Source organism: Aedes aegypti, chromosome 2 (genome assembly GCF_002204515.2).
Source record: "Aedes aegypti strain LVP_AGWG chromosome 2, AaegL5.0 Primary Assembly, whole genome shotgun sequence".
NCBI classification, from domain to species: domain Eukaryota; kingdom Metazoa; phylum Arthropoda; class Insecta; order Diptera; family Culicidae; genus Aedes; species Aedes aegypti.
Window position 1 is genome coordinate 392088994 of NC_035108.1, and position 25383 is coordinate 392114376.

Sequence of the window (25383 nt, forward strand, 5' to 3'; positions counted from 1 at the left end):
GATGGAATCTTTGAATTAACTTCTAAAGGAATTCCTGAAGGAATCTTTGAAGAAATTGCTATATCAATCTCTGGAGGAATTATTGGAGGCTGCCTTGGAGTAAGCTCTGAAAAAATACTGAAGAAATCATTATAGAAAAATATTTCTGAAGAAAGCGCTATCCAAATATTGGACACAATTTTTGGTTGTGTTGTTCAAGAAGTTCGTGTTGTATTTGCCAGTTGAGATAATCAATTGCTGAAATAATTGTTTTTTTTCCTATTTAGAAATTCTGTGATAAGTAGAAGAATAAATTTCCGAGAAATTCCTGTAGAATTTTTTCCAAAGATATATTGAATGTTCGATAAAATTCAGTGAAAATAAATACGTCTAGCAGGGTCTATATGATTGCTTTAGTGGAATAATTTCTTCGACGAAATTGTTTTCAGGCGTTTTAAGTTTCGACTGATTTTCTTTTTCGGAATTAACCAAATTAACTTTTGCTGGAAATTTCCTTATGCTCTGCAAGAGGCTTAAAATAAGTATATTTTTGTTGCGTGCAAATAAGTCAAACTCAATTAAATAATTAGTCGATGGATTGCAGAGTCAAACTTTCATCATTCAAATGAAGTTTCACAGGAAATTTTATGATTCTCTGAAAAATTTGATTTAAACGAGTTCATTTATGGAAACGGTTATATTTTTTAGAAAACAAATGGCTATGGACGGATTTCACGCCAACTCGACACGCGATTGGCAGCACCCCTTCAGAATTCAATGAAACTTTCTGGATGTCAAAAGTATGTGAAACTAAGATACTTTGCGTACTTTGTTTTTTCAAAATCGATCTAGACTAACATTTGGAAAGGGTTAAAGTTTTTTTTACTTTTTTTTTATAAACCCGTATAACTCAAAAACGGTAAGACCTACAAAAAAGTGTTGTATGGGGGAATGTCGTGAAATTTCCTGAAGTTGGAGAAAAAAATATTGAAAAAAATATAAACACATTTTCTACACTGAAAAAATAAAATTTCAAAACTTTAAAGTCGATTTAAAAAAAAAACGGCCATTTCAGATTTTGATCGTCCTTAAGCAAAAAGTTTCGTAATTAAATTTACTAAAAGTCGTCCATGCATTGCAAACTGGGCATATTTTAGAGAAAAAAGTTTTTCTAACTTCGAATTTTTTAAGTCCAAAACTGAATTTTTTTTTCAAAGATTTTGTTTTAAACTGTCAAATATGATCGTGTTTTCAAGTGATAAATGAGTTTGAATCAGAAAATAAATTGTATTTTTTATTGAGAATAGTTAAAAAAACGGATTTATACAGTGATTATGTTTTATAAATGAAGGCAATCAATGGACTTCGCCTCTGTCTATGAGGAAATCAACTCTGTCTAACAATCCGACGGATTTTTATGGTTCGAAAGGTATCACAACAGTATTGCAAACATTGAAAAGTAACAACCTTATCCATATCCCATTAAATTCTCTTCTAGAAAAAGTGTTGTGAAAAAAAACTTACTAAACGTACCTGCCTTAAACGCCAGATAAATAAGAAATAATGAATATATTTGTATTATTATCTACCTAAAAAAAAGTTGATAAGCTTATAACTCATGATTTTATTTGCAAATAACAGTCTTCTTTTCTACGAAACAAAACAGACAAAAAAGCGTCAAGGACGAAGGTTAAATACTGGTAATTAGCAACTTTTCTGAAAATTATAACGCTGCTCAAGGATATCACTGGAATACTTCCCAAGCAGTGATACAAATTGGAAAATGTTAGTTTTATTATAATATCAGACCCATGATACAGTAGCAGTTCAGCTATTTATTTCAAAATTGATAAATTTTGTTAAACAAATCAAAAGTTATTTTTAAGTCAGATGGAGCTGCAGCTCATTTTATAAATAAAAAAAAAAGCCAGCTTATGTAATTTCAAGAAAATACATGGATTGGAAGCAAAGTGGCACTTTTTGCCACATCCCATGGCAAAGGCCCCTGTGACGCTATTGGTGGCACTCTCGAGCGAATGGCAAAAAGAGCAAGTCTTGCAAAATACTATGGAAACACAATCGCAACTCCGCGAGAACTATTCGACTGGGCAGTGAAACAAACTGATACATGTATCACCAAATTAAATTTCTGTTTTAAATCTAATGAACAATATGTTAAAATGTCAGAGGAACTGGTGGAATTGTTTGATAAGATTAAAACTGTCCCTGGTACCCAAAAATATAATTGTTTTATGCCTATTAGTGATACACAAATTGCAGTCAAACGGTATACCAATTCAGAGGATGAACCAGAAATATTCAATTTATTCAGTAAAGTCCAAAAATAATGTAAATATTCATGTGCAGATACTACGTTTTAGGATATATAGCAATAATAAAAATAAAAACAAACCACGACTTTTTTCATAAGCAGAATATTTCCAGACACCTGTTAAGATTGGCTTTGACCAAATAAGAAATTAAATTTTATTGTGATATCTTTCCAACCATAAAAAACCCATCGGATTTTTAGAAGGAGTTGATTTTCTCATAAGCGGTATGGTGCGAGATCAATTGAATTTAATAAAAAAAAACTGTATAATTTCGTTTTATTTCTTTTAACTACTCCCAATAAAACAAATATAACCTATTTTGTGATTAAAACTCATTTATCAATTGAAAATATGATCAGACTAGACTATTTAAAGCGAAATGAAAATTAAATAAAAATATCATTTTGGACTTAAAAAAATCGATGTTAGAAAAACTTTTTTCTCTAAAATATGCCGAATTTGCAATGTATGGACGACTTTTAGTAAATTTGATTACGAAACTTTTTGCTTAGGGATGATCAAAATCTGAAATGGCCGTTTTTTTTTTAAATTGACTTTAAAGTTTTAAATATTTTTTTTTTCAGTGTAGAAAATGTGTTTTTATTTTTTCAATATTTTTTTCTCAAACGTCAGGAAATTTAACAACAGTCCCCATACAACACTTTTTTGTAGGTCTTACCGTTTTCGAGTTATACGGGTTTATAAAAAAAAAGAAAAAAAAAACTTTGGGACTTAAAAATTGCGATGTTAGAAAAACTTTTTTCTCTAAAATATGCCCAATTTGCAATGTATGGACGACTTTTAGTAAATTTAATTACGAAACTTCTTGCTTAAGGATGATCAAAATCTAAAGTGGCCGTTTTTTTAAATCGACTTTAAAGTCTTGAATATTTCTTTTTTCAGTGTAGAAAATGTGTTTTTATTTTTTTAATATTTTTTTCTAAAACGTCAGGAAATTTCACGACAGTCCTCCATACAACACTTTTTTGTAGGTCTTACCGTTTTCGAGTTATACGGGTTTATAAAAAAAGTAAAAAAAACATTGACCCTTTTCAAATGTTAGTCTAGATCGATTTTGAAAATACAAAATATGCAAAGTATCTTAGTTTCATATAGTCTTCACACCCAGAATGTTTCATTGAATTCTGAAGGGGTGCTGCCAATCCCTTTGTCGAGTTGGCGTAAAATCCGTCTATGCACTTTGACGAGTAAAATAGCATTAACTTTACGTTGTGGTTATCATTTATGATTTAAAGTTTACCCTTTTCTCAATTACAACTCTCCCAACAAAACCATCAAAACCCTTCAACACAGTCAACATTCGTTTTTTCTCTCTCTCAGCTTTGGATTTTTCCGTTAAAAATATCGCACTTACAAAAATACTCTCACTCCTATCGGCCGGCAATCATACGACGCACGCAAATCCCAGTCACGCACCTCATTCCCCCTTATTATAAAGGTACATCGTCCGATTCCAGCTGCATCGTAGTGGAAGCGTGTAGCACGTGGGGGGATTTCTCCAGAATCGGAGGTTTCATCTTCTGTCAAATGTCCGTCGATTCGTGACCTTCGCCGACGTAGCCCTCGTCCGGGCTGTCCGCCAAGGGACCCGTTAAATGCCTCAGCTTCGAGCCGTTTTCGTGTTCGGCTTCCTCCTCTTCTTCCCGCTGCTCCGGAATGGTGTCTTTGTCCAGGGTCATGTCCCCGGTTTGAGCACCGACGCATTTCTTCAGGACTGGTGGTGGCGCCGAAGGACTACTGCTTCCGGGGGCGCCGGCAATTCCAGGTGGAGGTAAATATCGGTTCAACTCGTTGCCTGCCTGACCGGCCGCCATTGATATTAGCTGATGGGGATGATAGCCCGGTAGGAACGATGGCCACTGCTGAGGCGTTGAAGGACCTACACAGAATGCGACCGGTGGGTTCATGTAAGCTAGCGGTGGCACTCCCGAAGCGGTGATCGGTTCGCCTTTGTAGCCCTCCGGAGGCGATGGAAATTGACTGGTACCGGTCGCGTCGCCAATCGCCGGCTGCTGGGGATAACCTTCGGCCGTGTATCGTACGTCCGGAGGGGCGCCGTAAAGCTGATAGGTTTGTGACGTTCGCGTGATGAACTCGGCGTCGTTCGAGTAGCGGATTTTGTTCTGTTGCCCCTTCTGACCTCGGTTGTGCGGTAGTGTTCGATAGTAGTTTACAGTAGGACCTCCCTGTGCCATCATGTTCAAATCGACGGGATAGCCGTTTTGATCGAGGAAGCAACCTGGGCTGAGGTGTATGTCCACTTGATGTTGGTACATATCCTTATTGATTCCTCGTGGCAGTGTTGAAAGTGCGGAGATTCTAGGTGCGATCGGTCGGATACCCATGGGCGTTTGGAAGTAGCTTTGCTGATAGCTGGCTTCGCTGCTGGCGTCCTGAATACTGCTTTGCTCGTCAGAGTCCTTTTCACCAGCGTCGGAGTCAATTGCATCCGCTCTAGATCGGATTTTGTTTCCACTTTCCGCATCGTTGATTAGATCCGGGTTTTGATCTTGATAGCTTCGAGCCGATGGTGGACTACAGAATTGAGCTTGTCCTCCTAGCTGTAGATTGCTTAATCCAGCTTTTTCCAGGTTTCCCCCCGTATTAAGGTATAAAACTACGTCCTGTGGGTTGCTCTCACTGATGGCAACAGTTCCGTTTATTTTTGCGCAGGTCAACGATTCGCCAATATCGTTGGTGATAGATGAGCATTTTTGGCTGTTGGGATTTGTATCGGACCCTGGTTTTCCACGAGATTTCATATTCGAGGTACGTTTGCTGCTACGTTTACTACATTTACAGATGATGATACAAAGTGTTAGAAAGAATAGAAACCCGGTAGCCGCACTGGCTCCAACGATTATCAAAAAGTGCTCCTGGGAAAAGGAAACCTCTTCAACTACAGGCTCTTCTTTGACTATGACGTGCAGCGTGTAGTTGGCTTGTACACGTCCAGCGGAATTTTCCGCTATACAAGAGAACGTTCCATTATCTTCAGGGCTGATGTTGTATATCATCAGTTCACTTCGCTTCTCCTCGCCGGAGTCTTCATTGTAATGATAGAGGTGAAGGTTGCTAGCCAATAGACTATCGTTCTGTAATAGTTGACCCTGAAACCACCACGATACGGAGGCCTCAGGGATGGCGGATATTTTGCAAGTGAGGCTCATGTTTCGTCCTTCCGATATCTCACGATACAATGAGTCTGGTGTGATGATGGGCAAACAAGCTAGGTCTTCCTGCGGAATTGTCTTTATTACTTGACCCGCCAAGCGTAATGGGCCTGAGCATTTGGGCTCTTCTTGTCGTTGTGGAACATTGAAGCTGTTCAGCCACGTGTGAATATCCAGTAGACGACAGTCACATTGCCATCGATTGGCTTGTAGATTGATACCATGTAGGTTCTCCGGAAGAACATGATTTCCTTGTATGGTTGTTATCCGATTACCGTCCAGCCGTAGCCACTCCAGATTGTCCATTCCGATGAAAGCTTCGTCTTCTATTAGCTCGATTTGACAATTGCTCAACTCTAATGTGGTAAGATACGATAGATGCTTGAAGGCATTGGTTTGTAGCGTTCGGATAGGGTTTCCACTCAGTGATAACCGCATCAAGGCTGGATAATCGGAGAAGGTGTCCGTCGGTACCGCGGTTAGCGAATTCTCGGATAAGTCTAACTCTACCAAGTTAGTTAGCCCCTTGAAAGCCTTTTCATGTATCCGCATAAGCTGGTTTCTAGCCAAATAGATTTTCTGCAGATTGATCAAATCCAACTTCTTGAATCGCTCGTTTTGAAGCACCGTCAGTGAATTGCCGGAGAAGTTCAGAACCTGCGTTCCAGGGTCCATTTCCTCCGGTATCCTTGGGAGCAGTTTCCCACCGCACTCAACCGTCTGTTTACCACCCTTCCACTTGCAAACACAGACATCAGTCGGACAACCGTTCACCTGGCGCAACATGTTTAACACTGAGCCCAGAATCACTAAATTAAGCCACATTTTTCCCTTACTTTCCTGCTACACTTGTCTTCAATCGAGTACACCGTGTACCGTTTTCAACGTTTCTTCCTGAGGTTTGTTAACGAGTCACTAATTGAGTTTCTCATTTTTCACTTGATTCCAATGATTTATTTTGCCTTCTGTGTGCCGCCCATCGTCGCAATCGTTTTTGTCGTGATTGAATAACACTTTTCACTGTGGAAACCAAATCGATCCACTTTTTTTGTTACTCCTTGCCGCCGACGGAAACCAACGGAAAATAGAAATTTCTTGTAAGGAAAATTTGAATTAATTTTTTATACTCTGACTCGCTAATAACAAAGTTTTTCTTCCATTCCAATTCACTCTGACGAGGAAATTGTGATTTTTTTGCATTTTTCACTTTTTTGCAACCGTCGCTTTCAATTCACTGTCTGTCTTCACTGGGGAGCAAATCTGACGTTTTTTTGCTTCGCTATTTCCCTTCCATTGCATGAGCGTCGTTAGTCATGCAAGTCTTCCGTGTTCCCGGTTTCATTATGGAGTGGTGGATGCTCCTTCCGTTAGGCGTGTCGTCCCAGGGCGGCTCGAAAAAATAAAACACTAATGTATAAATTTTGTCGCCAGTCGCCACTTCACATCTGGCACCACAGTCAGCGAGTGTACCGAAACCCGATGTCACCAGAGAAACCAGCTTTTTAATTTCCCTTCATCTGGTTTCTGGTTTCCTCGGTCATACATCCTCGCCGCGTTGACCCAAGGTGCCAAGCTTATTTGTCTTTCATTTTCATTCCACGTAGACACGAACGACCAACCAACCACGTACCACAATTGCCAGACTTTCCGTCGTTTTCGTTGCCACCGGGACCAGATGACAACTATCTGCACTTAATTTCCAACGGTTGCACTCTGGGTTCTTTTTTTTCGTTCTGTGTCGAGTCCAACACTTTTGGATTGTTCTGTTAGCGCGGAAGCAAATCTTCATCAACCGAGTCACGCGAATTGGATGAACATCAACTCACGGGCAAAGTCATAATCTTTGACTCGGCATATTCCCGCCCTTATTCCTGTTCCGTAGTCTGCGATTGTCCTGCCTGGTCTTTGTATCGCTACAGATGTCAAGCTGGAGGGGCCGTTTTTTTATCGCTGTGATAACGAGCAACGCCTGCCGTGTCCGTTGATGATAACGGTGTCGTTGGCAGAAGCAGAAGAAAATGCAAATCCAAGGTGCTTCTGGTGTTGCTCACGAGGATGTCGAGTTTGACGTCGTGCTGGGTTGTTGTAGCATTTCATGATTTGCTATGGTCGCCGGGTCGTCCAGGCGTACTTTGCCGTCGTTGGCATTGATGGTTGCAAACTATCTCTGGAAAGAAACAAACGAATGAAAAAAAATAGTTTTAATAATCGAGCAGCAGTGCGGACACCGACGTTGCTGATTAAATTATTTTTTCGAAGAAGCAAACACGCAGAATATATAAAAGAGTGTGCACGTGCATTGCAAGTGTCGTTGGATGAATGGAGATTCGTTAACGACGACGAGTAGAATAAGTACATAGAACTCGCTTTCCTGATGCAAATAGTTCTGACGGAAGCGTTTCCAACGATGCACTGTATAATGCTTGTTAATTAAACAAAAATTCTGAATCGGTGAAAGAGCTTGCATAGTAAATGAAATAATTGTATGAATCATGGTGAAAGACAGGATCAGGTGATTAAATTTCCGCTCTCGGTTTTAATTGAGTCGTCAAGTTTATTCATCTCGAACTTTAAAAACCGTCAGTTCTTTTTATCCCCAGTTTTTATACTGGGTGATATGAATTCATATGATACTGGATGGGGTGAATCTTATCACGATTATATAGCGACTGTGTTGAATGACTTATGCGACGAATTCAGCTTGAACATTTTGAACACAGATGAAGTGACACATATTTCATCCGACGGAAAAAAAAGCCTTGTCCTATCTTTGGGATCAAGTTTACTATCGTTCGATTGCATGTGGAAGGTGATCGGTGATCCAAAATGGCAGTGGTCACTTGCTCCATCAGAAATGATTGTGATAGGTCAGAATAGTCAGATCTTTTGGACCTCACTAGGATTGGTAAAAAATTGCATCAGCGGTAACTTTCGGTATGGAATCATTCAACTCCCTCCCACATTTGGATAAGCATCGATTCAAAGCAGAATTGATTTATAAAAGTGCATCTTTCAAAATAAAACCAGCCACACCTAGTTGTGATAAGCATTGGTGTAAAAGTTTTTTTTTTAACGGAAGTTATGTCGGTCACATTAACCCTTAAAAACCCGACACAAACCTTGAATTTTTAAGTTGGTCTAACATTCATTGGGTGAAACATCCTCCATGACCCCTCCCCCTTTTCTAAACGAATATTTCAACATCCAAATGAGCTATAAGGTTGGGGTTTTCGGCAAAGTTATTCAGCAGATAAAGGGCTATCTGGTAAAGAAGAGTCAGGTTGCGAATTCATCCATAAGGTGGCACTAATAAAATTAAATCTTCAATCTACTTAACCTCAAGATCTATATCAGCTACAAGAATGGTGTCTTCGGCAAAGATATTCAGCAAATTGAGAGGTATCTGTCGGAGAAAAGTCTGAATGGGATTTTATCCGCTAGGTTGTGCTAGAAGCAAATTTTCTTTAATTGTCTATATCTTAAGATCCTTATCAGTTAGAAGGTTGGTGTCTTTGGCAAAGCTGTTCAGCAATTGAAGGACTATCCGGCGATGAATAATCTGAATGGAAATACATCCGCAAGATAAAAAAATCTTCAATCTTGGATGTGGAGATATCCGTTTGAGGTCAATTTTGGACCCCTCGTGTCCACGCTTTTTCCGTTACCTATACAAGGGGGAGGAATCAGGGGGTATGTCTCACCCAAGGATTGTGAGACCAACTAATCGCATTTACTTCATAATATATTTCAAATCAATTGATCTACTAGTTTCCGAGTTGGTGGCCATGTGGCACCAAAAAATCAAGATTTGTCTCGGGAATTTAAGGGTTATTAACGACTCTCACAAATTTTTAAGTTTGCACAAAATTTTATTAATTCTATTTATTTGTGAGTTTGTCTCATATCGCTGCACATCAGTGTTATTTTTAAATTTCAATTTCCATTGCGAAGAATATTCATCCTTTTTCTAAAACAGTTAATAAATCTTTAAGAATTATTGCAAAGAACTCACGAGTAATATTCTCTGTGATTCTTCCTCGAACTTTTCAGGTATTCAGCCATGTGCTTTCAAGAGATTCTTTTTCAGACTTTTTCAATGCTTTCTTCAAGAGCTCCTTTACCGAGGGTGGTTCGTTGTTGCGTCGTCGGATAGGTTTTGTTCTCGGTTTCACGAGTGTTTTCGTCAACGGAGAACTTCTTTTTTCCTTGCTTACGCGCGTCCTGCTGGGTAGGTATTTGCGAAAGCCCAAGCATGACGGTTTGTTTTCGGGACGCCAAGAAGTTTTTCTGTTCGCACTGTGTGAGTGCGAAGAGATATTTGTGTTCAGTCGAGGATGAATTACCAACTGGTGAGTTCGTTTCATGCTTATGAAAACACATTTTTTCTTGAAAGCGTAACTTTTATGTAATATTAAAACACTTCGTCACTATAAGTGTCGGCATTATGCTTGTTTTAAACAATTTCCATATACATATATTTTTCTCTTTTCGACATTGTTAAAAATATCTTTTGAATTGTTCGACATTGTGAATGTTGACGTATTTTTTAAAACTTCTACCATCTCGAAACAAAAATGCACAGTAATACTCATACGTAATTTTCAAACAAACTATGTAAGGTTAGTCACTACAAGTGTCGGCATTATTCCTGTTTAATATGATTTAAAATATATACATGTAATTTTCAACTTTCGCTATTAATAAAAACTTCTTTTAAAATGTTCGACATAATAGATGTTGACGCGGGGGCCCAGATAGCCGTAGCGGTAAACGCGTAGCTATTCAGCATGACCAAGCTGAGGGTCGTGGATTCAAATCCCACAGGTCGAGGATCTTTTCGGGTTGGAAATTTTCTTGACTTCCTACGGCATAGAGTATCTTCGTACCTGCCACACGATATACACATGCAAAAAATGGTCATTGGCATAGTAAGCTCTCAGTGAATAACTGTGGAAGTGCTCATAAGAACACTAAGCTGAGAAGCAGGCTCTGTCCCAGTGGGGACGTAACGCCAGAAAGAAGAAGAAGAATAAGATGTTGACGCATTTTTTAAATCTTCTACCAAAAACTTCTCGAGACAAGAATACAAAGTTAGCTTTAAATATAAGTCCTCCTGTCCCTATATTTTCCCCTTATCCATCGCATCACCGACCAAAGGTGACTCCCAGATCTTTTCCTCCCTCACTAATTAACACCCTTCCCGTGGTGATTGTGGAGAGGTATTCTCGGTCTCTATCAGAAGCAACAACATTACACCTTAACATTCCAACAATCATTACACCTTAACATTCCTTCCCCATCCCAACTGACTGTAAGGACTTGGCCGGCCCCGTTATTGATCAATTATATTAGATCTGCTATAATTGCACTTCAAGAGTAAGCGAAACCCAGACAACCTGGAATCGCATGAATGTTCACGTTACAACTCGTTTATTCATACTAATTACATCAAACCCGCAAAACACCGTGGATAAACTCGTCAGATTATTGAGTTTCCTCGCATAAAACACTTCTTTTCTGAGTTCATTTGTACATTTTGTTTCGTCCCGTAAACTCGTACAAAGTAAGTCGAATCAATCCGTAGCAGCTGTCAAATCAACATTTGTTATCATAAGTTAAGTCGCATAAAATCACAGGTTTGTTCGGTAGAATATTTCTATACTCGCATTATATGTTTTTTTTCATCACATAATATATGCACGCATATCGCCTCCACTTTTGTAAGTAGGAGGCCTTTTCGCGACATCTTATAAGTGAAATTTTGCACATACAAAGCCTCCAGGTGATTTCGTTATACGTACATTTTGGTTGTCTGGGAAACTCCCATCCCTTATTCATTTGGATCGTAGTGCAATTCTTACCAGTTCCGATCAATCACGGAGTAGCAACCATTGACATGTACAGTCAGTCTATGCTATGCTATGCTATGCTTTCTTCAAGAGCTCCTTTACCAATCTTCACCGAGTACTTCCTGATATTCCCACGGAAAATAATTCCCCGGCATTAGAACTAATTATTCAACAAGTTTTTCCTGTAATTTCTTCAGGCTTTCTCATCTTATCTGAAATTGTCTCGAAAAATCTCTGGAAGAATTTCGCTTCACGAATTCTATTAAACATTTCTTCAGGAAAACCTTCTACTGACTTATTAAACATTAATACCAATTGTTTGTTTAAAACAATGTTCCCCAACTTTTTTTTTTCAAATTCGCTCCCTTGAGATCCATATACATATCTAATAAACGCCTCCTGATATGTAATTTATATTTTTGTATTGATTAACCGCTTTACTGTGTTAAGATTTTAATCTACATCTAATCATAAGTGTGCCAAAAGTTGAACAAACTATCAAATTTATTGGTGTAGTACTTTATATGTGATGAAAATGATATTCACATAGCTAACAAATGTTTTCAATGGTTTAAGGAAAACGTAATTCAAGTATTCGGAATATCAACATGTTTGCATTATTTGCGAAAATATTGGATTTTATCTGTTTGGTAAGAAATCTGTATAGAAATAGAGCCAAAATAATGGAAGTTTTAAGGTATTTGTTGAATAATTTAAGCTTAAATTGAACTGGGAAACATTTATAAATTGAGACTTATATGGAGCTGTTAGGTAATCCAATCCGCATGGATATTAAATTAATTAATTTATTACGCGTGGTAAAGATGGATAAGTTATGGGTGAAATTATGAACCCTGGCTGGGAATTGAACCCAGGACTCTTGTATGCTAGACGAGCGCTTTACCAACTAAGCTACCGAGCCCGCTAGTGAACCAATAATTGAGTTCATTACAAGTTTAGAATTTAAATCCCCACAGACCACGCAGACCTTTTTCATAACCCACATCCATCCATCTCATATGTATTTACAGTCAGGTCTCCTATTAGACACATGTTTGGGGGGCGTTATAGGAATATGCGTTATAGCAGACCCAGGGTTTATGGGATTTCATCACTTTGGGAGTGTTGTTGGATATCTGGATGCCAAAAGAGATAGCAGATGCTGTCTTCGGCGAAGTTTCAGTACTAAGTACGATCTACCTTTAGGAGTTGAAGATCATCCTTTTAGTTGAGAAATTGGCCGGTAGGGGCGCTTTTTCTGACTTGAACTATATGAACCATAAGAGATAAAAATACAAAATGTTGTAACATATGTATCTCAAGATCCTGATGTTTTGGAAGGTTGGTGTCTTCGGAAGAGTTGTTCAGTAGCTCAAGGGCTAACATGCGGTAGTCATTCTGATACGGAATTACGCCATCAGGCGCTAGTGTTCAGAATCACAACACGACCAGAACTACACAACATAATTATAACACATTCCTATCAGCAGCAGTTAAAAACAACAGAAGTTGATATAATTTTGTTATCAAGATGGCTTTATTCTCAACTTGTTATATATTTAGTAACATATATATATAACAACATTTGTTATATATTTGACATCGCATTTATAAGTTTGTTGCTCGATAAATACTTGTTTTTAATTATGAATCGTGGTATTACGGCTAACCAGCCGAGTGGAAGTTTAACAACTACCGAAAAGCTAAACATTACTTATAATTTGCAATTGGATTAGATGGACAAATTGATGTGAAGATTTGCGAAAAAGTTACACGTCTTCTCTGTCAGAATCGAACTCACGACTCCCCGCTTTTCGGTAGCACTGCGGAACACGTTTTTGTCTCAAGCACCAAAATACCGCTATTCTCTCAAAAAGTTGCTGAATCCATTGCCCTTTTCAAAAATATCACAGCACGTCTAGTTTTTGAGATATTGTCTGTTAAAAATGCAAAAAATGACTATTTTAGCCAACTTGCATGCAAGTTTGCCAGCTTTAATTTATTAATTTATTAATTTATTTGCTTAATTTGCCACAGAATTCAATCTTTATGTGTATAACAATACTTATCGGCAATGTTTATAATACTTTCGATGCGGAAAAGTTATTTTTAAAAAAGTATTGTATTTCCCCATATAAGAGAAACGACGAATTATGTATGGAGACAGCAAGCATGTCGAAAAAATCGGTTTAATCCAAATTTAATCGCAAAATTTCAATCAAATTTAATCCAAAATGAAAGTTTGAATGCAAAAACTTTTGGGGCTGTTTGGGCACATCAGGAGTTAATCATCAATGTTAACTTCCTTTTCCCGATCAGCCTAGATAGCCGCGTAGTGTCGGTAGCGGTTGTTTCAATTGGCTAAGAATTAACACTACGGACTGCCTGTTCCGGTGGTAAAAGTCCACCTAACAGGTGACCCCTAATTTATGTGGCTTTAAGCTTACCGTGCCTAAGAATGAATGGTTAGGGGGGTCTAAATAAAACCTAACCGCAAACGGAGCCTGTGGAGTACCAGGGCGCCCTCTACAGTATTTTGCCCTTCCTGTGCTACCCGGAGCAATGGTGCAGGTGACCTTGTGTTTCTCCGAGATAATCGGCTGCCCTTCTTCAGTCTCAAGCCTGAGGCTAAATAAGGGTGGGATTATTAATACGTTGTAACTTAGTTTGACTTTTCACCTCTATGGTTTCGCATTATGCGTATTACACAGTGTGTTCTGTGCTTTTCGCCTTTGGCGACTTTTAAGAGATACCGATATGGTTTTTTCGCTACTGGTCTTTTTCGTTCTGAGATTGCGAAAAGCTTAATCCTGCCTAGTTTGGGTAGTGGCTACGGTTAGGATAGCTTTGTTAGACCAATCTTCAGCATAAAATATCAGCAATGATCAATCTTTGTAGACTCATGCAAATGCTACAGCTCAAATGGCGCTTGTTCAAAAACCTTACTTTTGTGAACTTTTATCTAGGTAACCTTGTGGACCCAGTTTTTGCTACTTTCAGAAAAATGAAATGGCAAACTCACGTGCCATGCCTCGTGCATGCGTGCTCGTACATAGCGCTATCGTTGCTACACTCATTTCTGAGTTAACAACCAGAGATGTATGTGCTGTCACAATTGATGTTTCTGGTGGTGACCTCAATAGGAAATACGTCTTTCGTTATGAGGTGTATTTACCACATGATAAACCATCCCAATGGATGATTTCAAACGAGTTGTTCACTGCCTATGAAAAGGCCTTCTGCTCCGTGTGGGCAGTGATGCTGATACTCATCACATCATCTGGAGCAGATCAGCTATCAATTTGAGAAGCTCCTGTCTGATAAAGTGTTTAAGTAGTTCAAATCTTGGATTACTTATTTTAGGGAATCGCCCAACCTTCATGGTATCTGCTAGAGAAGAAGTGTTAGACATGATACTCTGCTCGAACAGAATCAGTCACAAGTTGACGAATTGGCATGTATCAGATGATGAATCATTATCTGATCATCACTACATACACTGGGAATTGGTTGTGACCAAATTCCATGGATTCTCTCCGTCCATTGGAAATCCTAGTATTTCGGATGTTTCCACTTCCGGTGAGTTGGGACACAATTGTCCTTGCTTCGAGTGATCTCATAATTGCTTGTCACTTTGCTTATAGGTAAATTTTCTACACAACTCCCTTCACAGGAGAAGTGGACGTCTGGCTGTTTGTAAAGCATGTCAGATAGTCAGGCTGCTATAAAAGCTGTTGCTTCGGCTAACTCAAGGTCGAAGTTTGTTATCGCATGTCGAACTCAAATTGAGGAACTGAATTCAGTCAACTCTGTAAACCTTGTATGGGTACCTGGCCATTCTTCCACGCTGGAAATGAATTGGCTGATGAGCTAGCTCGCGATGGAGCATCGCATGACTTCATTGGCCCTGAGCCGGCTATTCCAATTTCGAAGTGCTGGGTGAAGCTTCAGATGAATTCTAAAGCTGCAACTCAGCACAAGCAATATTGGAATAGTTTGGAGTCGTGTCGTCAAACAAAATTGTACATAACTGAGCCATCTCCAAGGGTGGCGAAGTATTTAACAAATCTGTCAAAGCAGAATTGCAGTCTCTTTGTCAGAGCGTTGACAGGCCACTACCGACTCAACTATCACATGGCAAATATTCAGCGTGTTGACTCATTTGTGTGTGATGGTTGTGACTCCGATTATGGAACTTCGTATCACCTGATATGCAACTGTCCAGTTTATGCGCAAATGCGTTTCCAATTATTTGGTAAACATTTATTAAGTGAAACTGAATTCAGAAGCCTGAATCTTCAGGCCATTCTGTTATTCTTAACCCGCTGTGGTAATGAGCTATAGGCTCTCTTTACGCTCATGCGTTTTGCAGTGCCCTTTTTAGGGCGCTGTTCGAACCCATAGTGGTATGGAGCTACATGCTCTCAATTCGCTTATGCGATCTTCCCTCTTCAAGGGACCCCACTCCTATTTCCTCCCATCTTTCCCTTCCCTTTCCTCTCCCATCGGGTAGATGATGAAATAGGCTCAAATATGGCGATGGCACAAATCTCCCAAATGGCGGGGAACGTGCCTGTGGAGCCGGCCTTCTGATACCTGAAGTTTGAATGCAAAAAAGCATGTTTAGTGGATTAGATCTCAAAAAAATATGATAAATTATACCTTAAATTTTATGTAAACATCAATAAAACCAGTCTTTTATACAATTTTGGCGACCTGTAGCTAAAAATTGTGACGTGCTGGAACATTTCTGAAAATGGCATCAGATTCAGCAACCCCAAATCTACTCGAGACACATAATTTGATCCTTGAGACACGCAAAAATGTCATTTTTGTTACGCTGTGTAGATGTTAAACTTCCACTCGGCTGGTTAGCCGTAAAACCACGATTCATAATTAAAAACAAGCCTTGTAGCTACTGAACAACTTTGCCAAAGAAGCAATCTTTTGAAGGCTTCAAAAAAATCCGCAAAACGAAAGGTTCATGATCATGAGCGCAAAATTTCGAAACTTTTGGCTTAAATAATATTAGCTCTTGTGCTACTGAACAACTTTGCCCAATATGCCATCTTTCTAAGTGGTCAGGCTACAGAGCTATGCGCAAAACTAAAAAATCATGCTCACTAGCGCCGGCTAGCGGTGAAATTTCGAAACTTTTGGTTCAAATACAGGTCAGAATCGATTAGCCGGAGACTCGATTATCAAGTGACTCGATTATCTGGAATTGTAGACTAGATTATCCGGAATATAGTTTTTGATATTGATATTTGAAAAAAAAAATATCGATACTCCGGATAACTTTGCTGAAGACGCCATCTTCCCATGTGGTCAGGCTACTGAGCTATGCGCGTAAGACAGCTAAGAAAGGCCTAATTCTTAGAGTTGCCGAAGTACATGGTTACAGATGGAGATAAAGGAAAATCTAGTGCATTTAATGCTGGGATAGTGCTCGAAGTTGTTGAAGGTTTGTTTTTATTCTGGAGCACTTGTAACATGTGACGATGACGTTTCACTTGAAGTTAAAAAACGTGTTGCCGTTGTGAAAAATGCCTTCGATGTAACCAGCATAGGGCCCGCATCTTGCAAAAGGAAATAAAATTCACTCTGTATAAACATTGATAATTCCAGTGACTCTCTACAGGCATGACGCGTGGACGTTGAAAGTATTAGACTAAAAATCATTTAGCCGTTTTCGAGCATAAAGTACTGCGGACAATACTCGGTGTGAAGCTAGAAAACGGTGTGTGATGTAGACGCATGAATCACGAGTTGCATCAAGTGTATAAAAAGGCGAATATTATTGAGCGAATCTACCCGATTTCTTCTAATGCTATTTCCCCTTGACATGATTACATTGATGACCTTCCCCATGATACTGGAATACGGGGTTATCGGTCATACGGGGTAATGGCATTCGAGGTAATGGGATAGAATGAGCGTATAAAATGCGACAGATTTCAGTGGGCTGGAAAAATTTGCAAACAAAATATTCAGCTTGGAACCAGGAAGAAGTCGTCAACTTTTTTGGAAGGCTGGAAATACTTTGGCTGTATGCAGTGGAAGATGGCCAGAAAACCCTGGGCAAACTGGAGAAGTATCGCTCAAGGCTTACAAAGATGAAGACCTACAACGTCCTACAAGGAAACCACATAGATTAAGTACGTCTTACATCGAGTGATAAATCTAAAGCATTTCTTCTACAAATTATGGAAATATCTTTTCAAATATCCATTAAATTAGTGTAGAACAGATTTCAAATGTTCTAATGCAACTATTCCTTTGTACAGTACTATCTATAAAAAAATGATCCTTTCCTGAAGGCATGTTACAAGATTGTTGGGCTTCATTTCAAGATTTACAAAAACAATGCCATGTTGGAAATGCCTTATCTTAAACTGCTTTAAAGTACACTAAAGTAAGAGCTCAGATTCGCCAACATAAATTTAAAATGAATGCCTCGGTAATCTCTGAAGATCCAATCTTCCTCTACACTTCGTACCACGACACAGAAGGAACGGATGAAAGACAGGAATAAACCCTCTATTTCTCGCCCACAACCGACCAAAGTCCATTCGAAGACTGCCTCTTTCCAACAACTCCAAGCAGCTAACGGTCACATGGCTAGAAAAATGGATTTTCTTGTACTTTTTATGCGAGAAGCATTAGTTTAATTTTATTTCACTTCATTTCGCACCACCGCCCGGGTGCTCGGAGTTCAGAGGGCAGTCGAGTGAAAATTACCACTATACAAGGCTTCTATCACACGGACAGCATTTATGGCGCATTTTGAACACTGGCAACCGATATAAAGCAGTTTTCTTTATTAGCTTCGGACAAAAGTCAGCAAAACTTGCGCCCCAAATCGATATCGAACTCAATCAACCGTTACGACATTGCCTCGATTGGTGCCGATGATCGGCTATTTCTCCTTCCTGGTGATTCTCCGTTGAAGACGATGAAGATGATGGCTATCGACGACGGCTTGTTGAGCAATCGAAATCTTATGGGGGGCGAATGCCAATGGTATAATCTTCATCGGAAGAAGATGGATTAGCCATAATTAGGGAAATTGCGAAGCAGGAGAAAATTTGACGATGAGTTTTTTTGATGCACACAAGGTGTCCTCCGAAAAGTACGTTATTGAAGAGAAGGAGAAGGTGTCAGTTTAAAGCACCTAACTATTCAGTTTGTATACAAGTATGTGAGCGTACGGTACAATTTTTGAACATATTTTAAAGGCACTGTCAAATCAGTGAATGACTATTGCTCCATAGAGTTCCATAGAGCTTTCCAATAACAATTTATATGCTGGACATGATTTTGAGATTGTGGAAAAGTAATGTTCCACCTTAAAGTGCGATTTTCCATGACATCCTAAAGGACCACATTTTTCGAGTCTTCTTTCATAACGGTTTCAACCATGTTCAAATTCCAAAAACATTACAAATTCGTCAATTTGTTACAATCTTTATGCTTTACATAAATTTAAAGGATCTAGAACAAAATTTCTTCACCACTGCCGAAGCAACATGGGAAAAAGGAAGCATCATCGATCGCTCAATAAATCACCCGGAACGGGTAGCAAAAAAAAAGCACTTGCAAATCGACTCGCTCGATTGCGGTAATGACTTTAATTCGAGTCTCTTTTCTTCCCATTCACGCAGTTCTGGTTGCACTGTAGTTGAAATGTGGCCAAAACTCTACTTATATTGATCATTTTGTTTTGTTTCAAGTGATATTTGTTGCACACAGTAGACCCTCAATACTAATAGCCTCACGAGCTTTATGCAATCCTTTGGAAACCACATAAGTCCATCCGGCACTTGTTTTCAAAAACATCAAGATATTAAAAATAAGTAAACGAAAAACCAAATTTAGTACTATATCAATTAATTCCTCTAGAGTTTGTTCCCTTTGACAGATACGCGAATCTGGTACCGTAAAACGGGGTAACTTTGATAATGCGGGTAACTTTGATAGTGCGAGACCCAGAACATACTAAACGAAATAACAATGTTTCTGTTAATCAGTTAAGCAAAACTAATGCAAAAGTAAAGAGTATTAGTATGACACTTCATGTCAAAGCTATTATTATTGGAATCAAGTACATTTGAGGATTTATATGCAAATATTAAAAAATTTTAAGATTTTAGCATTGCTGAAACGCTCACAAACAATCAGTTCTACGATCACTATAGTCCTAATAAGTTCGTCATTTATCCTTGACAGCCAGGTTATATTAGATCATAAATTCGGTCTCTAATCTCTTAGCGACAACAATTTGTATAAACTGGGATCATTTTTGTAATCTAAGTCAGTAATTTCCATATAGCGTTACACGCCTAAAGGTATGCAACGCCCTGTTCCATAATTCATTCAATTTTGTTCGATTTGTACTCCATTATCAAAGTTACCCCAAAGCAGAAAACCGACTTTCGATTACACTACAACCTCTTTTTACGACCGTTTTTTTACCGACGGTTCTTTTTCCGACCACTTTTTTACGACCGAAATTCAGATTAACGACCGTTTTTATAAATGATCATTATCTTAAAAACTATTCAAAATAAAGGATCATGATGTTCAGCAAAATTGTTCAGTAGTTCAAGGGCTAACATATGGTGGTCATTGCATTGCGGAATTCCGCCACTAGGCGGCGCTAGTGAGCATGACACTTTTGTTTTGCGGATATCTCAGGATCCTGGCCACTTAGAAAGATGGCGTCTTCGGCAAAGTTGTTCAGTAGCTCAAAGACTATCATTATAAACGCTATGAGGTTCAAAATTTTGCCACCAGGCGGCGCTAGTGAGCATGAAACTTTTGTTTTGCGGATAGCTCAGGATCCTGACCATTTAGAATGATGGCGCCGTCGGCAAAGTTATTCATTAGCTCAAGGACTATCATTATATAAGCTATGAGATTCAAAATTTTGCCACCAGGCGGCGCTAGTGAGCATGAAACATTTGTTTTGCGGATATCTCACGATCCTGGCCATTTAGAAAGATGGCGTCTTCGGCAAAGTTGTTCAGCAGCTCAAGGACTATCATTATAAACGATATGAGATTCAAAAATTTGCCACCAGGTGGCGCTAGTGAGCATGAAACTTTTGTTTTGCGGATATCTCAGGATCCTGGCCACTTAGAAAGATGGCGTCTTCGGCAAAGTTGTTCAGTAGCTCAAGGACTATCATTATTCTAGCCACGAGATTCGAGATTTTGCCACCAGGTGGCGCTAGTGAGCATATAATATGTGTTTTCCGAATAGCTCAGGATCCTGACCACTTAGAAAGATGGCGTCTTCGGCAAAGTTGTTCAGTAGCTCAAAGACTATCATTATAAACGCTATGAGGTTCAAAATTTTGCCACCAGGCGGCGCTAGTGAGCATGAAACTTTTGTTTTGCGGATATCTCAGGATCCTGGCCACTTAGAAAGATGGCGTCTTCGGCAAAGTTGTTCAGTAGCTCAAGGACTATCATAATTCTAGCCACGAGATTCGAGATTTTGCCACCAGGCGGTGCTAGTGAGCATATAATATGTGTTTTCCGGATAGCTCAGGATCCTGACCACTTAGAAAGATGGCGTCTTCGGCAAAGTTGTTCAGTAGCTCAAGGACTATCATTATAAACGCTATGAGGTTCAAAATTTTGCCACCAGACGGCGCGAGTGAGTATGAAACTTTTGTTTTGCGGATATCTCAGGATCCTGGCCATTTAGAGATATGGCGTCTTTCGCAAAGTTGTTCAGTAGCTCAAGGAATATCATTATAAGCGCTATGAGATTGAAAATTTTGCCACCAGGCGGCGCTAGTGAGCATATAATTTTAGTTTTGCGGATATCTCAGGATCCTGGCCACTTAGAAAGATGGCGCCTTCGGCAAAGTTGTTCAGTAGCTCAAAGACTACCATCATAAACGCTATGATGTTCAAAATTTTGCCACCAGGCGGCGCTAGTGAGCATAGAATTTTTGTTTTGCGAATAGCTCAGGATCCTGACCGCTTGAAGAGATGGCGTCTTCGGCAAAATTGTTCAGTAGCTCAAGCGCTATCACTATAAAAGCTATGAGATTCAAAATTCCGCCACCAGGCGACGCTAGTGAGCATGAAACTTTTGTTTTGTGGATAGCTCAGGATCCTGACCGCTTAGAGAGCTGGCGTCTTCGACAAAGTTGTTCAGTAGCTCAAGGACTATCATTATTAACGCTATGAGGTTCAAAATTTTGCCACTAGGCGGCGCACTTTTGTTTGCGGATATATTAGGATCCTGACTACATAGACATGGCGTCTTGGGCAAAGTTGAGCTACTCAACAAGTTTACCGAAGACTCCATCTATCTTAGTGGTCTGGATCCTGAGATATCCGCAAAACGAAAGTTTAATGCTCACTAGCGCCGCCTGGTGGCAACATTTTCAATCTCATGGCTTTTATAATGATACACTGAAAACATTCTACAAGCTGGATCAATGTGTTTCACACGTGAATTTTTACTAATTGTAAAATTCATCAAACGATGGTGTAAAACCAGTCGCTATCGGCTCCAAATTCAAATTTAAAACACGTAAATTTACAATGTATCGTAAACTTTGCAGTAGGATTTATAAGCGATTGCTTGTTTTTTTTTATTTTTATAATTTCTTTATTAGCTTCATTCTTAACATTACATTATTTCTTATATCTAGGTGTTCTGTGTTATTAGACAACACTATCATCCTAATTTGGTAAAACAAATTTAAGATTTTATTAACATTTTGTTAACAACATATTACATTTCATTTGCCGTAGCAGTCCAGATTTTTTACAGGTGAGTTGATTTCACCTGCTTATAAAAGAAAAAAAACGTTTTGAATATAGTTAATCTAACTTAACCTAAACATATAACGCATTAATCGTGGAAATAAAAGATTGTAACGATTTTTGCCTGAAATTATAATTTATTTTATTTGACATTTGTTCCAATGTTTCAACATTGGATCTTCTATGTAACTCATTGGTACTATACCAGGGAGGAAGCTTCAGAACCATTTTCAAAATTTTATTGCTTGATTTTCTGATTCCAGGCACCCATTACGGGCACCCGGTTTCTCCAAAAATAACATGTCCTGTCACGCGTGAACGGCAAATGTGAGTCCTTGTCATGATAGGAAAACTAGTTCTACTAGTGATGGATATCGGCATTGTAAAAAACGTTCAAATCATGTGTAAAAGACTTTGCTATCGAACCAAAGTCAATCCTTCACAGAATCCCAAGTTTTACACGTCATTTCACCTTGCAATTCGACACAACAGATCCACATTGAAAAAAATTAGGATCAAACGTGTGGATTATTTTCAGCGCTTGAGCTACTGAAGAACTTTGCCGAAGGCGCCATCTTTCTAAGTGGCCAGGATCTTGAGCTATCCGCAAAACAAAAATTCTATGCTCACTAGCGCCGCCTGGTGGCAAAATTTAGAATCTCTTGGCTAGAATTATGATAGTCCTTGAGCTACTGAACAACTTTGCCGAAGACGCCATCTTTCTAAATGGCCAGGATTCTGAGATATCCGCAAAAAAAAAAAAGTTTTATGCTCACTAGCGCCGGCTGGTGGCAAAATTTTGAACCTCATAGCGTTTATAATGATAGTCCTTGAGCTACTGAACAACTTTGCCGAAGGCGCCATCTTTCTAAATGGCCAGGATTCGGAGATATCCGCAAAACAAATGTTCTATGCTCACTAGCGCCGCCTGGTGGCAAAATTTTGAACCTCATAGTGTTTATAATTATAGTCCTTGAGCTACTGCACAACTTTGCCGAAGACGCCATCTTTCTAAGTGGTCAGGATCCTGAGATATCCGCCAAACAAAAGTTTCATGCTCACTAGCGCCGCCTGGTGGCAAAATTTTGAATCTCATAGCTTTTATAATGATAGTCCTTGAGCTACTGAACAACTTTGCCGAAGACGCCATCTTTCTAAGTGGTCAGGATCATGAGATATCCGCAAAACAATAGTTGCATGCACATTTGTACTGCCTGGTGGCGCAATTTCACTTAAGCAGTGTTGCCAGCAACGAAAAAAAAATTGAACCCTTCATGAAAAACTGGATTACAATTGAATAGTATTGCTATGTTGCTAAGCATTATATTTTTCTGTTCCGCTCAAGTTTGATGATTATGAATTTTACTTCATTCTTCTTAAACAGTGTTGCCAGCCACAAAAACATTTGTGATTCGGCCGATTGTATGGCACGCAACACTTCCTTCGACTTTGGTGAACATTCGGTATCGTTATCTTTAATTTTTTTTTGGTATTTGCAAATCACACCCCCATAAAATTGGCTCTTTTGATAACAATCGAGCAGTGTTGCCATCTTTTACCAAAATATGAAAACTTGAACGGAAAGTTCTCAACCCATGCTTCAACTTTGCCGAAGATCTCGAATCAGTATTTCCGCATCTAGACGTTGTATTTTTCAACAACATAATTATAACCCTGATTTTTTTACGACCGATTTTTTTTACGACCCCCCGATAACGGTCGTAAAAAGAGGTTGGGGTGTATATTCAAAATTATATATCCATTCAGCATGAATCTTATGGCAATCTTTCAACTGCAATCGATAGTTAGGATGCCAGTACTTGTTTTAAAAATATAAATTATAAATCTTTGAATCAGCATGCATAAATATTCAAGTTTTCTTCGATAAAACTATCAAAGTTACCCCGTTTTACGGTACACGATACTGAATGGTCGTTTTTTCAGTACCGTGTACTAGACTCGTGGTTTCTCAAGCAAATAAAAATTCGGAACGTAATCAGAGGGATTTCAATGAAATTTATGGGTAATTATGTAAATATTGCATAACTATGGCATATCAAGTATATGTAGGGTGCAAAAGTGTTCTGTCCATATCTCTGTGATTACACGTCCAATTGAAACTCTCTAAATCGCATTCGAAAGGGAAAGAGTTATTCTTACTTCGTATGTATTTTTCCTAAAACATTCTTTGAACTTTGTATACAAAATTTTTACTTAAAGTTGTAACATTTTTCAAAAAACACACTGAAAAATCATATTTAATTTCCTCAGCATTGGGTCGACCAAAATTTTAAATCAAAGTGACATAAGAATCGTAATCTTATATTCTTTGAAGGGACCCCACGAAATTTTGGCGAAAAAATCTGGAAAGTATTCAAAATCAATGAAACAGTCAGTCAAGTCATCGTGCAAAAGTTTGGGTTCACCTGAGCCGCACGCACATCATTTTTGTCAACATCTCTGCCATTTTTCAACCGATTTTAATAGTTTAAAGCTTTTTTGAGCGCAAATAATGGCGCGTACATGATTGGTTTGAGATTTCACAGATTTAAGTAAGTTCAGGTGAACCCAAACTTTTGCACGATACACCATACTGAGGTGTGAACCAAAACTTTTGCACGATGGCTTGACTGACTGTTTCATTGATTTTGAATACTTTCCAGATTTTTCCACCAAAATTTCGTGAGGTCTCTTCAAAGAATATAAGATAACGATTCTAATGTCACTTTGATTTAAAATTTTGGTCGACCCAATGCCGAGGAAATTAAATATGATTTTTCAGTGTAATTTTTGAAAAATGTTACAACTTTAAGTAAAAATTTTGTATACAAAGTTCAAAAAATGTTTTAGGAAAAATACATACGAAGTAAGAATAACTCTTTCCCTTTCGAATGCGATTTAGAGAGTTTCAATTGGACGTGTAATCACAGAGATATGGACAGAACACTTTTGCACAATACATATACTTGATATGCCATAGTTATGCAATATTTACATAATTACCCATAAATTTCATTGAAATCCCTCTGATTACGTTCCGAATTTTTATTTGCTTGAGAAACCACGAGTCTAGTACACGGTACTGAAAAAACGACCATTCAGTATCGTGTACCGTAAAACGGGGTAACTTTGATAGTTTTATCGAAGAAAACTTGAAAACTCGTGCGGGGTGACATTGGTCCATAAGGGTGACTTTGGGCCAACATTTTTACAGCAAGCTTATGCCAGAATAATGAAA

At 38.7% G+C, this 25383-nt stretch overlaps 1 protein-coding gene across 1 annotated transcript in view; it reads right to left on the reverse strand.

Moving 5' to 3' along the window:
* Nucleotides 1–3426: 3426 nt before the first annotated feature.
* LOC5572820 overlaps nucleotides 3427–25383 on the reverse strand; it is a 230587-nt gene continuing 208630 nt past the window's right edge. Inside the window, exon 2 of the mRNA XM_001654176.2 lies at nucleotides 3427–7673. Coding sequence (XP_001654226.2) covers nucleotides 3857–6331 — 2475 coding nt within the window. The 5' untranslated portion in view covers nucleotides 6332–7673 and the 3' untranslated portion in view covers nucleotides 3427–3856. The remainder of the gene's footprint in view (nucleotides 7674–25383) is intronic.